This window comes from Sinohyriopsis cumingii, chromosome 4, assembly GCF_028554795.1.
Source record: "Sinohyriopsis cumingii isolate HCF-2022 chromosome 4, ASM2855479v2, whole genome shotgun sequence".
Taxonomy (NCBI): Eukaryota; Metazoa; Mollusca; class Bivalvia; order Unionida; family Unionidae; genus Sinohyriopsis; species Sinohyriopsis cumingii.
In genome coordinates this window covers 38,102,351-38,120,572 of record NC_142964.1, presented here as the reverse complement: position 1 = coordinate 38,120,572, position 18,222 = coordinate 38,102,351, and the positions used below count along the sequence as shown (strand labels likewise).

General features: G+C 35.8%; 1 protein-coding gene across 5 annotated transcripts in view; it reads right to left on the bottom strand.

Annotated features, from left to right (window-relative positions):
• Positions 1–2,181: 2,181 nt before the first annotated feature.
• LOC149800946 (uncharacterized) overlaps positions 2,182–18,222 on the bottom strand; it is a 58,246-nt gene continuing 42,205 nt past the window's right edge. For 3 of the 5 annotated variants that reach the window (XM_089955017.1, XM_089955016.1, XM_089955020.1), the window contains 11 exons: positions 17,397–17,453; positions 14,697–14,879; positions 13,725–13,887; positions 12,739–12,839; positions 12,369–12,485; positions 10,878–11,018; positions 10,164–10,361; positions 9,570–9,771; positions 8,863–8,972; positions 3,174–3,374; positions 2,216–2,319 (listed from right to left, as the gene is read on the bottom strand). In XM_089955017.1, coding sequence (XP_089811143.1) covers positions 2,231–2,319; positions 3,174–3,374; positions 8,863–8,972; positions 9,570–9,771; positions 10,164–10,361; positions 10,878–11,018; positions 12,369–12,485; positions 12,739–12,839; positions 13,725–13,887; positions 14,697–14,879; positions 17,397–17,453 — 1,562 coding nt within the window. In that variant the 3' untranslated portion in view covers positions 2,216–2,230. Of the gene's footprint in view, positions 2,320–3,173; positions 3,375–8,862; positions 8,973–9,569; positions 9,772–10,163; positions 10,362–10,877; positions 11,019–12,368; positions 12,486–12,738; positions 12,840–13,724; positions 13,888–14,696; positions 14,880–17,396; positions 17,454–18,222 lie in introns of all 5 variants that reach the window. The other 2 variants (XM_089955019.1, XM_089955018.1) reach the window with 2 other exon arrangements.

The window sequence follows — 18,222 nt, the reverse complement described above, 5'->3', positions numbered from 1 at the left end:
ATATTTAAGAACTGGCGCGTCCATGTCAAAAGCTGGATCATATATATGTTTAAACATTATTAATATCATCGTTTAACACGAAGACCACTTCCTGATATTAAACTTGATGTTATATTTGCCGTTTCATTGGCTAAATCTGCTAGTCTTTGATTTGCAGAATGATTTATTATTTTACTGATATTTGCAGGCATAACTTCGGTGCTAGTTTATTGTATTTGTTGTGGTTGGACCGGTGAACCTCTTTGAGGTTTACGTATTAATCGTGTTAGTCTTTCCTTGATCGATGAGAATGCTTTACTAGCAAGATTACCAATTACGCCAGGAATTTTATCACGAATAATATCAATAGATTTCATTCCTAATTGTTTTGCAATTGGTATTGTTTTTGGGGCTATTCTGGTAAATAAACATTGAACAACATCGCCAAGTCCATCTCCGTAAATTGCTTTATAGACCAGTGATCGTGAATTCACTACCCTAACTATGTTCGGTCTACGTTGAGCATTGTGTATGATCTATTTTTTTTTATATATCTAGTAGTTGTTTAATCGAGGTGATATTAATCACTATAATAATCGTCGGCAATTTCATCAATAAGGGATCGATAAACATTAATATCTTTAATTCCGCCGGTAAATAATCTTCGACAAATATCAGATATTTCATTGATTATTTCTGAGGAATTATTTCCTGCGTATTTTCCTCCAATCAGAATTTCTAATCTATCTGCCTCAGAAATAATGTTGTTAGGACAATCAATAAGACCACTTCCTAAACCACTTGCAGTAGCGCCACTAGGATCATCATCAGAATCTTTTTTGTTTACTTAGTGAAGAACGCATTTTTATTCTTTGTCTAACTTGTTCAGATTCAAGATCTTCCTCCTCCATTTGTTTTTTTAATTGTTCAATCTCTTTTTCTTTATGTATTCTTATTGCTCTTGCTTTTTTGAGTTGCTCTTTAGACCCTTCAAGTTCCGACGTCAACATTTGCTGCGGCGAAAAAGATTGTTGTTTTTTTTCTGCAATATATTCGTCTATTTTTCTACGATATTAAATAAATCTTTGATCATCAGATAAAACTCGATCTTCTTTGTAGTATATACGAAATATCCATTTATACCAGGTTTCGGGCTTTACATATTTATATTTGTATTCAGGTCTCAAAAATTCTTCTTTTTTTATATTAATGCTATCCGCGGCAAATCTTGATAATGCATCAATGTCTCTAATAATGTTTTTTTATATATATTATTAATGCTTTCACCGGTTAATTTATCACTCAGTGTAGTTTGTTCTTCATCTTCCTTTTGTCTTGGTTTTATTGATTCAAGAATTTTCATTTCATCTATGTCAGCCCGAACTCTGCCAATACCTTCAAGTATTTCTTCACCATAAGGTTGTGCAGCAGCTATTTCAGCTGGAAGATCTCGTAAAATCTTTTTCGTTTGTTTAGTTCTTCTCGCTATCTTTTCAGTTTGTTCAGAAGTTTGTTTTAACGGTGAAAGAAGACCTTCAGTAGCTTGTACAATCTTTTCAGTAACTTTCGTAACAGGTTTAAATACTCGTTCTGTGCCTTCTGCAAATTCAACTTGTGCTTCTTGACGTTCTTGTAATTTTTGTCTGACAGAATCTCTCACAGGAATAAATTTCTTTATTGCTTCTATTTGTTCTCGAGCTAATCTAGCTGTGTAAGATTCCTTAGCTGGTGGCATTTATTAATATGATGATGATTTAATTATATTGCAGCGATCATACATACCCATGAGAAGAAATATATAAAATCTTTTTGTGATAAAATTTTTATGTATAGCAGCAGAGAGATTTAACCACCAAAGTTGGTTAAATTTTAATAATATTTTATATAAATATTGTAAATTTACGTATGAAAATTATAATGAATATACACGCTAACTCGGCCGGCGCAGCCATATTGTAATTAGAAAGCTCGATTCGGCGTATTTTACGTCTTTTAATCGTCATTTTTTACAACCTTTATTTCGTCGTTCCAGACCCTTGGGAAAAGGTGGGTTAAATATCTCTGCTGCTTGCTATATCTCTGACGAAACTGGGTCAAGAGTATAGTTTGTTTTATGTATACGAAGTTTCATTAAAAAAAAGAAATTCAGCTATATATATGTCATGGTGTAATCAGAGGACTTTCCTTCGCATGATATTTGATAAGAAAATGTATGTCTTGCTGTTACATGTTTGAAAGATCACCGACGACTTTAAGACTGATATTTTATTTCCTTAAGTACGAAACAGATTTTGTGCTGGGTCGAAATCTTCCAGGGGCATCTCAGGGTTGTCATTCTCTCTGTAAGAAAAGGGTCAGCTTGCATTAAAATCATGTTGACAAAATGTGTGCTAGGAATAATTATAAAAGCATAGAGAGCAATATGAAGTCAAATAGTTGGCAAAAAGGAAAACCCCATGCGATGGTATACATTCAGGAAATATGCAAGCATTCCGCTTATTATTATATAAGAGCATTATTCTGATCACATGATAATCTAACCACTAAAATGCACGAAAAAGGTCCTGTAAGTTATTTTCACCATATGATTGAAATTGCAAACAGCCTTTAATTTTTGTGCCACTTTCTTTTGGAAGATGTAAAGGAATAAATAATACGCCGCGCGACATTTTTTTTTAATTAACGGTCAATAAATTGAAGCCGTAATTAATTCAATTTCTATTTTATAAGATAGTATTTACCAATCTGCAGGAAAAAGATAATCAGTGTTTTGAGCCACTTTTACATATGCACAACAAAGCCCAGAGAAGAGGGACAAAAATCTAAATAGTATCTAAGAGGGCCACAAGACTGCCATAAAAAGTGTTATACGCTATTTGTAACCTTGTCTTTTGCATTAGTCAAGCACGAAAACTAAATAAAAATATTTTAGCGGAACAATTTTTTATAACCATATTGAACCTCCTGGTGCACCAAGCATGCACTGTGGTCCTGTATATGTTGGATCTTTGCTAACGTTTCCAAAAGAACACTTTCTTTCAACCAAGGACTCAGATTCCACCCCTACTTCACAAATCAGGCAATACTTGTAGATCAATAAAGCGAAACATATTAGCGTCTATTTTCTAGCTCTGATAAATTCTGATAAAAGTTTTGATGAACATTTGATGAACATTTGTTAAATATTGGCTTACCTACCGGACCAATGATAGCATTGAGCGAGAAGATCTGGCAGGCGTTTGAAGGCTGGAAGAGATACGTTTTTCCTGGCACCCAGTTAGTTACATGTACAACGTTATATTTAGACATGAACAAGTGTCCTCCCTCTGGATTGTACTCTGTCTTGCAGTCTTCGAAAGATATCCCGCTGGGATGGAAAAAATCGTAGTGGATACCTACAATAAGATAAATTAGGGTTCAGCTATTAGAAATATCCAACATCTACGTTCACCTATTAGAGATATCCAACACCTACCACTGGGTAAATTTAGCCTATTTTTAGCAGTTGTTTGAGGTTGGGAAATTCCATGTACGATGCACAGCTTAATTTTCATTTGGTTTTTGACGGTTTTTTTTTTCTTTCTAAAAAGTAAAGAGTGTTTCAGTAGAACACAAGCAAGTGAAAACAAACTTGACTTTTACTGATGAGAAGCACAAACACAGTGAACAAACTTGACTTTTACTTTTGCGGTAGCACACAAACAGTGAACAGACGACTTTTACTGTTGCGGTAGCTCACAAATAGTGAACAAACTGACTTTTACTGCTGAAGTAGCACACAAACAGTGAACCGACTGACTGTTACTGTTGAGGTAGCACACAAACAGTGACGAAACTGACATTTACTGCTGAGGTAGCACACAAAAAGAGTGAACAAACTGACTTGTATTGTTACTGTTGAGGTAGCACACAAACAGTGAACAAACTGACTTTTACTGTTGTAGTAACACACACTTAGTGCTGAACTGATGTTTAGTGTTGAAGTAGCACACAATTTAGTGATGAAACTGACCGTTATTGTGGCAGTAGCACACACTTTAGAGGACAAACTGCTCTTTACTGTTGCAGAAGCACACGCATGTAATGACCATTTCTTTACTACAGTGTATTACTATATTGTAGTGATGTGACTTTTACTGTTGCAGAAGCACACGCATGTAATGACCATTTCTTTACTACAGTGTATTACTATATTGTAGTGAAGTTACTTTTACTGTTGTAGAAACACACGCATGTAATGACCATTTCTTTACTACAGTGTATTACTATATTGTAGTGAAGTGACTTTTACTGGCTTAGAAGCAAACATTTTAGTGACGAGACTCAATTTTATTGTGTTAGTAGCACACACTTTAGTGAATAAAAATTTAGAGTAAACCTTAACTTCATGCCAAATTCTGTAAAATGCCCAGCAGACGAAAATTCGTCAAAACTATTTCTTGCTGTGGTACGATCTACAACAGCATAAAAAGAAGGTCATATTTCTGTTTCAGTCGTGAAATTTAAATTTCCCGAAATTGCTCTGTGAGTTTGTTTATTCCTGGATGAAGCCGATACGAAAGCAAAAAAAATATATTTTAAAGTTCGTTATGCGTTATCAAATACACTTGTTTAGTTTCGATATGTTAAACCAGAAGAACCAGAACAGATGGCACTTCTGTTCAGAGATTTACAGAGTCATTCGAAAATACACTGCCAACAGAACTTTGGATGTATCTTGTTTGTGTTTAATTTGGCATTCCTTTTCGCGTCCAAGTTGCCGTAGAGGCAGTGATGGTTGTCGCCACTAGCCTAGCCTTAAAGTGAAACCTATTTCCTGTACTGATTCGTTCACTGCTATCTAGAACACCCCATATGTAAGTCACATTTATTTTGTCGGCAAATAGTATATATTCTATATTCATTATTGTTGTTTCGCTTTGAGCATCACTCAAGTGTGCGTGATTGAACTGTATGATTTGGAGAGAGAGAGAGAGAGAGAGTATGCATTCAAATGAGTTTTGTCCATTCCCTGATAAGTTTAAAGCAGTATGTTTGCAGACCTTTGAATTTGTGTTACAAATTTGACAAGATTCTGCACTACCATTCTTTGTTTCGATCGATTAATCGATAGAGAGAGCACTGGTTTGGCAAAAAAAAAGAAAAAACAATCTTGAATCCCCAATTAATAAATATGAATTGGGTAGGAATATGAAAATATCTTGGCTCTCTATGTCTTGGAGAGGATGAAGCACTGAGTTGCTGATTTTTTCTTCGAATTTGATTTAGAAACAAAATGGTGATTATTGTCTTTTTGTGTTGGTTTTTGTTTGCATGTGCAAACATTCTTTTGAACAACTTTTTTTAAAACTCTCTCCCTCCCTCTCTCTCTCTCTCTCTCTCTCTCTCCTTTGGCACATCAGATTGATTCACATGCTAAATTCCAATAAGATCACAAATTCCCTATCATGTTAAATAACATGCGCATTTCTAAACTACATTTCTAATTAGATACCACACAACCAGCCTCATGTTAAATTCCCTTTAGACCCAAAACAGCCCCTGATGATGACCCTGTTGACATTTTTAAGATATAATCTCTCGTTCGATCCAAGACAGTCATTCTCTTGTTAAATTCCAGTTAGAGGCCAGAGTGACAAATTTCATGTTACCCAAAATTATAATCCCATTATTGAATTCCCATTTGGAGCCAAACAGATCCAAAATCTTACAATGTTGCATTTTACGCTAAAGTTAAACCTATGGACATTTTTTAAAGGATTTCTCGTTCGAACCCAGAGTGTCAATTTTGAGAATTTCCATTAACATTTACTAATGTTAACTCATGTATGTAGCCATTTTGACACATTTTACTACTAGTGCGCTCACGACAGACATACGCCAAATGGGTGCTTTACTTCATGCATCTTTTCAGCAAAAACAAAATGACACTGTAATTTCCAAAAATTTTGCAAAAGAATCAGTTTGAACTTCTTATTCCTCTGTAATATAAATCAGTTTATACTTTTCAATTTAAAACGTGCATACCAGTATACTGACATCAATTTAGAGGCAATGTCTTGTCACAAAAAGAGTAAAAAAGACACCTTTTCTTGCTTTTTAATAATATTGGCATATTTAAATGTTTCCATCATCTCTCACATCATCGAAATTAGGAATAGTTAATAGACTTACAATACGTTAGCTCCATTGATGAAATTTTAAATCGAATTATTTCAAAAACACTTGACGGGTTTTGTTCATATCTATAGAGTTCTTCCTCTAAAACTGTCCTTTTCATTTAAATTTTCCTATTTCTAGTCGTCGCTGTCAAGACATCACAGTCTGAACCATGTATTTGCACAGCGACATTTAGACAACTGCAAATCATCACCACTGATCTGATAATGAAAATGCCCGGAAGTCATCTGTCCTGGGAGTGGTGGAGAAAGGGCTACGTCAAGCGTTGGTAACATACAATGTTATATTCTTTAAAACGTAGTTGTTACTGCAGAGTGATTCTGAACGTAGAGTCCACTATCGACATAACATGGGTATATTAAAAGTTCTGAATATTTAGGGATAATGTTTTTATTTCTTTGAACACGGTGATCAATTGAATGCCAATCAATAGACCAAAACACGTTTGAGCCAATGAACTGCGTGTGCAATTAGTCAGACACCTGTAGATACATGCACGTGACGTAATATAAGTAAATAACAGTGAAGTAAAAAGGAGGGGATAAACAATTATGTTACTATGAGCGTACTGTAAAATAGTTCATTGACATCATGTCCATCTTGGATACAGTTTGCGGATGCAATTATCTGTCAAATTCTTTAACTTTGGGGTGGCTTCATCGTTTAAAAGATTGTCGCGAACCCATTGAATATGACTCACGTTCAGGAAGACCGTTGTCTGCGAATGACTAGCGGGATGAAGATTAGCGACACACAGTGGAACAAATTTCTATTATCAAGTGCATTAATTCGTAAACTGTTTTCAAATGTTTAAGAAAAATTAAAAGCTGATAAAGGTTTGGGCAAGTTAAGTCCTGCATATGTTGACGACTCATCAAAAACAGACTCGGGTAGAAATTGCCCCCACCCCCCACCCCCCGAAAAAGATATGAAGAGAGTGAGTGATCAGAGATTGTCAGAGGTGATAAAACATAGATTGTCGTTTCTGAACCTAGTAGAATTTTTTTTAGTTAGGATGGGAGAAAACGAGTAGAACACTTCTACACAGCGTTTGACGTAGTAGGATTGTCGAGAGAGTTTGATATGCATTATTTTTCTTCTGCCTTGACAGATGTCCTTAAGGAGCACATCATCCAAATTTAGCCATAGCCTTTATACAGCCTTGACTTAGCTCCAAATTAGCCATAACCTTTATGCAGACCTGACCTAGCTCCAAATTTAGCAATAACCTTTATACCGACCTGACTTAGCTCCAAATTTAGCAATAACCTTTATACAGACCTGACTTAGCTCCAAATTTAGCCATAGCCTTTATACAGACCTGACTTAGCTCCAAATTTAGCCATAGCCTTTATACAGACCTGACTTAGCTCCAAATTAGCCATAACCTTTATACAGCCTTGACTTAGCTCCAAATTTATCCATAGCCTTTATACAGCCTTGACTTAGCTCCATATTTAGCCATAGCCTTTACACAGCCTGACTTAGCTCCAGATTAGCCATAATCTTTATACAGCTTTGACTTAGCTCCAAATTTAGCCATAGCCTTTATACAGACCTGACTTAGCTCCAAATTTAGCCATAACCCTTATACGGACCTGACTTAGCTCCAAATTTAGCCATAAACTTTATACAGACCTGACTTAGCTCCAAATTTAGCCATAACCTTTATACAGACCTGACTTAGCTCCAAATTTAGCCATAACCCTTATACGGACCTGACTTAGCTCCAAATTTAGCCATAACCTTTATACAGACATGACTTAGCTCCAAATGTAGCCATAACCTTTATACAGCCTTGACTTAGCTCCAAATTTAGCCATAACCTTTATACAGACCTGACCTAGCTCCAAATGTAGCCATAACCTTTATACAGACCTGACTTAGCTCCAAAGTTAGCCATAGCCTTTATACAGACCTGACTTAGCTCCAGATTAGCCATAACCTTTATACAGACATGACTTAGCTCCAAATTTAGCCATAACCTTTATACAGACCTGACTTAGGTTCAAATTAGCCATAACCTTTATGCAGACCTGACTTAGCTCCAAATTTAGTTATAGCCTTTATAGAGACCTGACTTAGCTCCATATTTAGCAATAGCCTACATTCAGACCTGACTTAGCTTTTAGTAATTTGTGGCTGAATCCCATTATCAAAGATTCGCTGAGGGGCAGACAATTTGAAATCCGCCTTGCGGTTAGAAGCGCAGTTTTCCGAGGTATGAACAATATTACTAAAAAGTGAATTCAAACTAGCATTCAATAATTGGACAATCAGACAGAGAACAGTATCTACAAATGCACGAGGAGTACTTGGAGGGGATGCAGGGAAGTACTGTTCACTAATACAGTAAACTTTGTTGTAATCGTACTAATATTCAAAACCTTTTAAATACCACTCGAACATTCTAATATAAAGCTATTACACTTATAAGCGCAGACAAAGAATATAGAACCCGCGACCCTAGAAGTGGGAAGAGAGTGATTGATGCTCATTTTCTGTCATTTGTGCCTTTGACAGTACCTACATTTAGCTTACTGGAGCTTCATGATAAATAATTAAACGAAAAGAAAAATCTATCGAAGAAGAACATCCCTGATCAATATCAGCATATATGTGATCAGGAAAATGATCTCGTGTGTTGGATGTAGGTATATCAATTTAACATGAGATATTGGGAAGCTTTCAAAAGTACCTTACCAATCATGTCGCCCGGTTGTACGTGTATACGTGACCCTCTGGGGATGTCCACTGTCACTTTCCGTCCGTTTGTTGTATTCTGTATTATATTGTGCCCCACGAGAAGGAACCTAGTGAAAGTATAAACAAATGGAAAACAAATGTTGTGTGCTTACATTTTAATTAATATGTCCATCTGATTGGAAAGGCTATAGCTAGATGCTGATCCTGTGTAATAGCAATAAATATTGTAATTTTGTTGGCATAACATAAATATCAATAATAACAACAACACCCCCAAAACAAATAAACTGAAAGGATAATTAAATTTAATTATAAAAAAAAAAACAAGCCAGAAAAATTGTTATTAACGAATTCTTATAAACGTTTCTGTTGAACCTGCTGCAAACTTTGAATATATATATATATATATATATATATATATATATATATATATATATATATATATATATATATATATATATATATATATATATATCACAAAGTGAGGACGGACGCACACAATACTGTTATACTCAGCTTTGAATTGTTCCTGTTTATTCACATATTCACATGAATGTCAATATCTTGAACTTTAAATATCCTCTGTAGGAATCTGCTCCGAGCCTCAACATCTACTATTAAACCAATATATAAAATGCATGATTCATCTTTTTTAAATATCGAATACATATCTGAACATAAAAACGAAAAGACAAAATACATACTGATCCACGGTGGATGTTTGTCGCCAGACTTGCATGACAGCCAAACCATCAAAATTGCTGTAGAAGATCCATCGGTTGATGTCACCTGTTCGGTTTATGCGCATGTACGTGGAGTTAGCAAAGTAGGCTATTCCTTTTATACCCGTTGAATGGCGGTAACTTATATCCACGTTATTGACTGACGTCGACGTATCCTCCTGGGCTGGTACATGAAACATTACGGAGGAGGAAGTTAAGCATTTTACAATATTGTCTCGGAGATCATTAATTGGGTTATATAATAACCTGAAGCCAAGCTTTGATCTCATTCTTGCAATGAAAATAACTCGACTTGCTTGGCCGGAAGTTTGTGCTTGGATGTGATAGGAATAAAAAAGTTCTTAAAAATCATGTTTGGTGAGTACGGTTAGTATCACATTACATATTGCTATAACACCCCTGAGAACAGTGTAATAGAAAATGAGCAAGTTACTGTCATCGTTTAGTACTTTTTAAATAAGGTTTCTGAAAACTGTAAGTAATGTACAACACGTGCATGACATGAGTATTATGTTCTACAGATACAGTATATTATAATATATGTAGATACGTTACCAAGACACTTGGGTGTCGTTCCTGTCAAAGTTCCTGAGATTTGACACATCCTAACGAGGTCACCACTGACGAGCACGTATCCCTGCCAGCAGGAGTACTGTACCACTTGCCCAACTTGTAGGGAAGTCACGTGTCCTACCAACGTTATGTTAGGTCCAACATCAAACTTTTGGCATGATATTGATGAGAGAGGAACACCTACAAAATAATAGAACACTTTGATAAACTTGTTTTGATATTTTAATAAATATACACGTGCTCAAGATATACGTGATAACATTAGAAAACGACGAAATAGGTACTGTCATGAGCAGTGCTTAGCGGTGTATTGTTACCAATAATTTCTTTTCGTTTCTGCTTGCTTGTCCGACGTATAGGTGTGCCGACCTTTTATTTATTGTTTTATTTTGTATATATACCTTATAGATTTCTGAAACTAAAACGACTATCTTGGCAATGTAGCACTGAAAACCATGCTATTGTATTTCAAGATAATGCGTCCTTTTCTTTGGTGTTAATGTTTTATTCATATTGGAATGCTGGTGAAGATAAAGTGCTGGCATAAATGATGTAAGACTTACAAAACCGATGATTTTTATATAAAGGGCCTTCCTTAATCTCATAATATGCAAAATATTAGATGATATAACCACAAGAAACATATATATGACTAGCACCACTACTACAGCCTATCGCAAGGTTCATAACTGGTACCGGCAGTTTTGTCTGTACACAAGCCACAGGTTTTTGCACATTTCGCCAGGGCAAACGTTTCTCCGTAACGGACACACAAGTCGGGTGTTCTCTGAATCAGGAGACTGCAGTCAGGGCGTTGGTCTGCACACAGCACGCGCTCTGAAATGAGCAGAAAAAGGCCACTTGAACATAATGGCTTTTTTATACATAGCAGGGACGTCATTTCAACTTTTTCCGGGGTGGGTGCAAAACTTGATGGGGGGGGGGGACAAAACTTGATGGGGGTGGGGGTAAAACTTGACGGGCTTGTTAATTTTCGTATATAGGCTACATCAATTTTACAGCACAAGCAAATTCAAGGGGGGGGGGGGCAAATAACCTCTGCCCCCCGCCCCAAATGACGTCCCGGATACATGGTCTCGTTCAATCAAACCCCTATTTAGCTCCACGAGGGTCTAGAAAGGGTCTGTACATACCATTGTGGCACTTACAAATATTAAACCTTGGGATCTATTAGCTAAACCAGTTCGATGCCTGGTTGAAACCTATCATTTAAGGGGTAACACAAAGGACCCTTGCTGAGGAATATTTGAAGAATCTTGTTATTGGGTTTTTTACATGTTGACAGTACGGCTTCACTGGATATAGGGCATGTGTTGAATAAAAATGATGTTTTGATAGAAACTTATAGCACATAGCGTCAACTGTGCATTTTCAAACGTTAATTTAACACTTAAAAATAATTTTAAAATGATGTAACGGCTATTTGTTGCAAAATGTACCCACGCAGACCGATACCAGCAATGAGAAACTGAGACATTGAAAGGCTATACAACATCAAACTAGGCTTGCACAATGAATTTGACATATTTCCTGTTTCAATTGGTGCGATCCTGAAAGCACGTGCTCTTTCTTTAACTGAAAAATAGATGAATTAACCTATATCCGTTTAAGAAAACGCTATTTCATGTTAGAATCTTAAAGATAAAATAATTGGAATATGGAGGAAATAATTTGTCCTTTTTGACCTAACAAAGTTGAGGGTGACGCATACTTTTTATTAGCATGAGAGATGTGTATCAGTGTAAGGAGCTTAAATTATTGAAAACATACAGCGATTTAGTTTTGCCACATATCTCATTTTAAAGGTCTGGACTGACCACCCTCCACCACATCCGAGATGTAGTACATTGTAGCAAATATCTAAAACCATTGGCTACGAGTTTTTTTTGTTGTTGTTTGTTTATAAGATGACATTTCTACAAAACATAAGCCATATGTGTATGATTAGCCAAATATAGTAATGTATCCAAAAGTACCACATTTAGCACATGCTATGATATTTTCTTGCACACTTTTGGCAAAGTATGGGCTTGCGGATAACAAATGAAACATTTACGAATAAATTAAAGAGCAAAACACCCTCTTTTACTTTCTTCTTTCCATTCTTTAAAAAGAGATTGGAAAGGGTTTCCTTTGAACATATAGTGGATGTTGTATGCAGTTTACCTGCGGGCTTGTACTTGCAGACAAACTTGTGCAGCTCTGTACACCTGACGTTGGTCCAGTTTCCACCCACGTGCATCACTAGACAGTGTCTATCTCCTCCTGCTGACCATGGTTTGCCTAGAATTGTTACGTATACTTTTAAAATCCCAGATTTGTCAGGAGCATGGACAAGGCTAGCATAAGGTACAAGACATTACAATGAGTTTAATATAAACTAATCCTTAATTAATCTGAAGTAACTCGTTTTTCGGTATCAAACCCCCATAATTACACAAGCAATTGCCAATGTCCCTCGAATAGGAAAATATCAGAGCTTCAATTCTCTTCTTATATGTACCAAGAAAGAAAATATGTTGCTACACTTTCGTACCTTGCCAATTAGAGAAGTTGTTGACCGTGCCGTCATCCCATTTAAGTTGGCCATGATGCTGCAGGTCAGTTCCTCCAAGCCATGTCATTTGGTTATCGCCACTGAGAAAACTCAATTGATTTATGCCATATTCAAAAATAGAATTATTATTATTATTATTATTATTATTATTAATTAATTAATTAATTTATTATTATTATTATTATTATTATTATTATTATTATTATGCAGTTTTGATAACTCTGGTAGAACTTTGCATCGAAACAAGTTCTATAAAAGAAAAATTCTCAATAGCTTCTTTGGCCGAAATCTTTGCTGTTAATCAGTCAACCTGCCATATACGTACGTGAGATGTGAAGACTCTTCTTATTTGACTTCTACAAAGTAGTTTAATTTCTATATAAAATAACCAAAGGTTAATTTATGCTCTAATTTAGGTTATCAACAACAACAAAAACCCAAAACGAAACCACGTTCTGTTGTCTTTAATACTCGCACCCTGCGGTGGTGCATTTGTCCAATATAATTATACGTTTTTGAACGATGAAAAAAAAAAAAGTGTTACTTTATCAAATCGAAGAGAGCATACAAATCCTGAAGGCAAATAACCGTCTCTAAAACAAAGTGTTCAAAGATCCATGCTCAAGAATCAACAACAAAGCGAACTCGATACTGAGCGCAAGTTTGCATGCTGAAAATGGATTATTACACTGCTCGGTTAATTTTAAAAAAAATATATTTTTAAACACCAGTAGCCACTGAGTTTCAACAATTAATATAACAATTCCAGCTTAATCCGAATATAATTCTGGAAGACTCTGTAAATCATCCAAGCTTGCAAAATAAAACGTAGTTATTTTTTCAAGTATATAAACACAATTTACTATCAGCACACATCCACATTTGTTTTCATTTTGTTCAATAAATAATTTCTTTGCTGGTAAAGTAGACCAAAGTTCTAAGCATAACGAAGAAAATTGCCTCACACAATTCTGGATAGAACGTCAGCCTCCTCACTGCTTGAACACGAAGTCAGGCGAGAGCCCGCATGTAATTGACCGCATTTTTTATCTGCTGCCGATTTCGTCACAGATTCATCGAGAAACTGGTAACAGGAACTACCATGGCCACTCCAGCCTGATGGACAAGCTGTTAGACGGAACAATATGCAAAAATGTCACATTCCAGAGTGTTGGAGAGTCGGTTAGCAAGGTACACAACAAGGCAAAAAAAAAAAAAAAAAAAAAGAAAAGAAATGATTGTGTTTTGACATCTGAATAAAGATTTTCGGTAGAATTTAGTTATGTACTGTACTAGATCATTGCATTCTAGTGGGAACAATGAATTCTTTCTGGGGACAAGATGAAAAGAGTTTCATAGCTTAGAAAATGAAAATGAAGCATAGAATTGTGAGACAAATGCTTGCGGTCACGAAAGGATTTTACAATAAAGAACAGTATTGTATATGGTTACGGTAAATTTGCTTTGTATTGTTAAATAGCTGATTTGTGAAATGTGTAATTCAATACCTTTTTATCTGACTGTTAGATTCGTCAAACTTTGTCCCAGGTTCCCGAAAGAGTAAACGAAATATGCTTCTTCTGGTATAATCTTTTTACAACATTTTTAATTGTTGCTGTTCAGTGAGGAACATTTATCACAGTAACAATTTCTTATCTTTCATTTCTGGCATAAATCGGTTGCAAACCAAACACACCAAAAAATAATTTCCAAACAGAAATATGTTGACAGCGATTAAGGTGGCCTCGAAAAACAATTGGATTCCTAATAGAGGTTGCCTGCTACGATAATTTGATTTACTGAACCTGTGAAATTGTCATTGTTTTAAGGTAGATCATTTCTTAATGCAGGTGTCGTCGTTTTGATCAAGTTTAGACATGTTATGTTATTCGAATAAATTTTAAGTTTTACATCTGATAATATATGTGACTACCAACTTCCGCAAACGTAAGATAGGTGAGTCCAAATCCTATCCGAGGTGCACGTGATGGCCTGGATGTCATTTCCCCCACTTTTACACCGGAACGCGACCTTTTCTCCGACGTAATATGAGGTCTTCAGTTTGGTGGTAGGTACTCCGTCCGCTGGAACCGCTGGTACATCGCATGTCGTACTAGAAACTTAAACAAAATGATGAATTTACCTAATCTATCTTTCGTGTAGCTCTACGCTGTCGCAAACAATTTAATTGAATCCTATTTTACTTTATTTTTCTTACATTCTTTGCTCATAGGGAAACTACCATTGTCCCTCTGTTGTTGGGCCCGTTTAAACCATTCTGATAAAATGCATTATTTCATTTTAATTCAGCATCCTGCACCATCCTGTTTGTACTTTCTTTATAACAGCATGACACTTAGTTCTGCACTATTCTTCCATAAGGACCCAATTTTCAAAATATTATTTTGTGTTTGCGTTGAATTGAGCAGAACAACCTGATGAATCATGAATAAAACTAAGCTGGACACATCGTGATTATACTGCTATGAATTTCAATTAAGCTCTTATATACTGATGATTCGATGTAATTCTTGAACATGGACAGTCTATGCAAAAAACAAAACAAAGCAAAACAAAAAACAAAATACAAGCATTTGTGTAATTAAAGCTTGGTTTGCGAATTGGGTCGATTTGGTTAAAAAATATTGGGAAAGTATAGAAAATAAGTTAATTTTGATCACAAACAATAAGATTCATCTTGTACAAACATCGAATCATCAAACTCCGCCTAGTCAGTCAGTTGTGTATTTGAAATGCAAATGCCACTAACCAGTCCTGTGACCCGTTACATAATACGTGTTGTCTGACCAGTCTTGTGATCCGTTACATAATGTGTGCTGTCTGACTAAGAAATAGCTGATGTCCTTAGACATACAGGCAGCTTGCACTGTATGTATTAATTCAATGTTCAGTAACTTCATAATTTTTAATCATCAACAGGAAATAATTATTTAATAATCTGGTAGGATTTTAAAAAGAAAATCTTTAGTTTTACGGAAAATACAATGTTAATGAATAGGCTTGGTCGTTTCGTGTTATGGCAATTCGTCAACTCTACTCCCAAAGGCGGCAGAAATTAAGCAAATCAAAATTTACTTAAATAGGGTGACTTACTCAACCGATTCAGACATTTGATATCAATCTCATAAAAGTGGACAGATTTTAATAATATTTTTAGCTATGGACGTAAGCTTTTATTATTACAAAATGTATTATATTACCATATTGCCAAACGTGGTGAAATAACTTGCATTACTTAAAATGTTTTAAAAAACCCCACTCTTAGGACTTGGCGCAATTAGATTGTTGTGTATGTAGCTAATTATTTTCAGCCGACATTTACTTTCAGGCATAGCTAGACCGAAATGGTCCGTCCTTTATTAACGTTATAAGAATATTGCAGCATGGTATACTTCATTGTTAATATGTATACATTGGTGTAACTTTATTACTCGAATTAAATTTGCAGAATATATTCCAACACATTTCAAACGAAATCATTTAATCAGGTCCTGATGCATTAAGAAGGAAGAAAATATAACACCTGTTACATGATATAACCTTTACAGTGGATACATAACTCATTCCTGTTAAGTAATCCACTATGGATCTACAAATGTCAGCCCAACATTTGTGTTATATCAAAATATTACCATAGTCCTGATCTTTTTGTGTTACATTAAACAATCCATTTTGTAGGCATTTGGTATAAAATGTATGTCGCTAGTAGCCAGTGACTGACAAACAAAGAGAAATAAGGAACGACCCTGGATTCCTATCATGGCGATTGGATATGAATCATATTGTATGTTCTCTTAAAAAGATTCTTTTAATCAGATTCAGTGTCAAGTATTTATGCAAACACAGAACATGTTAAAGTATGTGGAACTTATTGGGCGTTAAACACCTCAGAATTTGTAAAAGAATGATGCAAATGAGTTAAGAGATACTAAAGACACGAAGATGAATTTCTTTTAGTAATCAAGCCTCGCTCTATCTTACAGACGTGTAATTTTTAATGTCATAATTACTTATCGCTTGCTAGTTGTCAAGTTAAACCATTTTCAAAGATATTAACACTGGAAACATGGCACGCCTTTTGTGAAGAAAATCGTTTCGATTATATTATGATTCTCCTGTGTGCAAACGTTTGCGTGATAATTTTGTTCATATTTTACCTTCCTTCGCCGGTAAACCTTGGCACACAGAAAATCGTGTGTCATTGCCAGTAGATCCATAAACTAACTGTGGCACAGATAAACGGCTAATCCTTTACTGTAGCACATAGATGTATATTACAGCCATAACTGTAGCACAGACATGCAGAATTAAGCCCCAACTGCAGCACATACAAAGTAAACTGTAGCCCTTACTGTAGCACATAGATTCACACCGAAACCCTAACTGTAGCATATATATGCAAGCTAGAACCTTAACTGTTGCGCAAAGACGTAAAATACAGTCATAACTGCAACATCCCACGGGACTGTGTATAGTTAATGTTAATGAATATTTGGAATAGAATGTACTCGGGTTTCATTTTTGTGCACAGTGTTACCTGAGATGGCTTATCTATATCATACATTATGTCAATGTTGTGAGTTCGGTACACTATGCCGCATGAGCGAAGTGCTTACGATAGAGAGGATCACGGGCTCTCGGGTAAGAAACTCCCGGGCATCTCCAAGTTCTTGCTGAAACAAAAAAATTCTCTTAGAAAATTAAAATGTGTTATTCGTATATATCCCCGATTGCAACCCCTCTTGTCGGCCATGAGTGTACATATAGGCTGATGGTACATTCCAGTTTCACATTACGGAAAGTCTTGTCAGTAAGCGGTCCACTTTACGGCGAAATATCTCTAGCTGTAGAACTGAAAGGGGGTAAAGGGCTGATAAGGGCTGAAGGGCTGAGTGAGTGACGGAGTGCTGTAGCGATAGTGACAGAGCTATGCTGTGTATTTGTGTCTGCACCCTACTGTAGGTGTTGTTTTAGCAATGATGCTAATTTGGGTTGGTATCTACCCAGTGTGTTGCTGTCGGTGGTGACGTTGGCCCTGAGGAAGATAGTGGTGATCTCGTGGTGAGGGACGAAAGCTTCAGGTTCAACAGGTCTACAGGGAACAAGATGTTCTAGTGATCATTAGGCAGACCGTGAGGGGCAGACCATTTGTGGTGGTTCCTTGACCATCCTGCAGAGTGGTGGGGCTGGAAATACCTTGTGATTATGAATTGGATGCCGCACGATACACGTCCAAATTTACATTAAATCATTATTCACTGTTTGAGTGAAAACATTGTCATTGTTTATGTGAAAGCAGTTATCACTATTTGAGTGAAACATTCTCACTGTTTGTATGAAACCAGTTATCAATGTTTGAGTGAAACCGTATTGTTTTGAAATTCACATATCACTGTGTGAGTGAATTATTGTTTCTTTTTGTGCTTTTGTTTTAAATTTCCT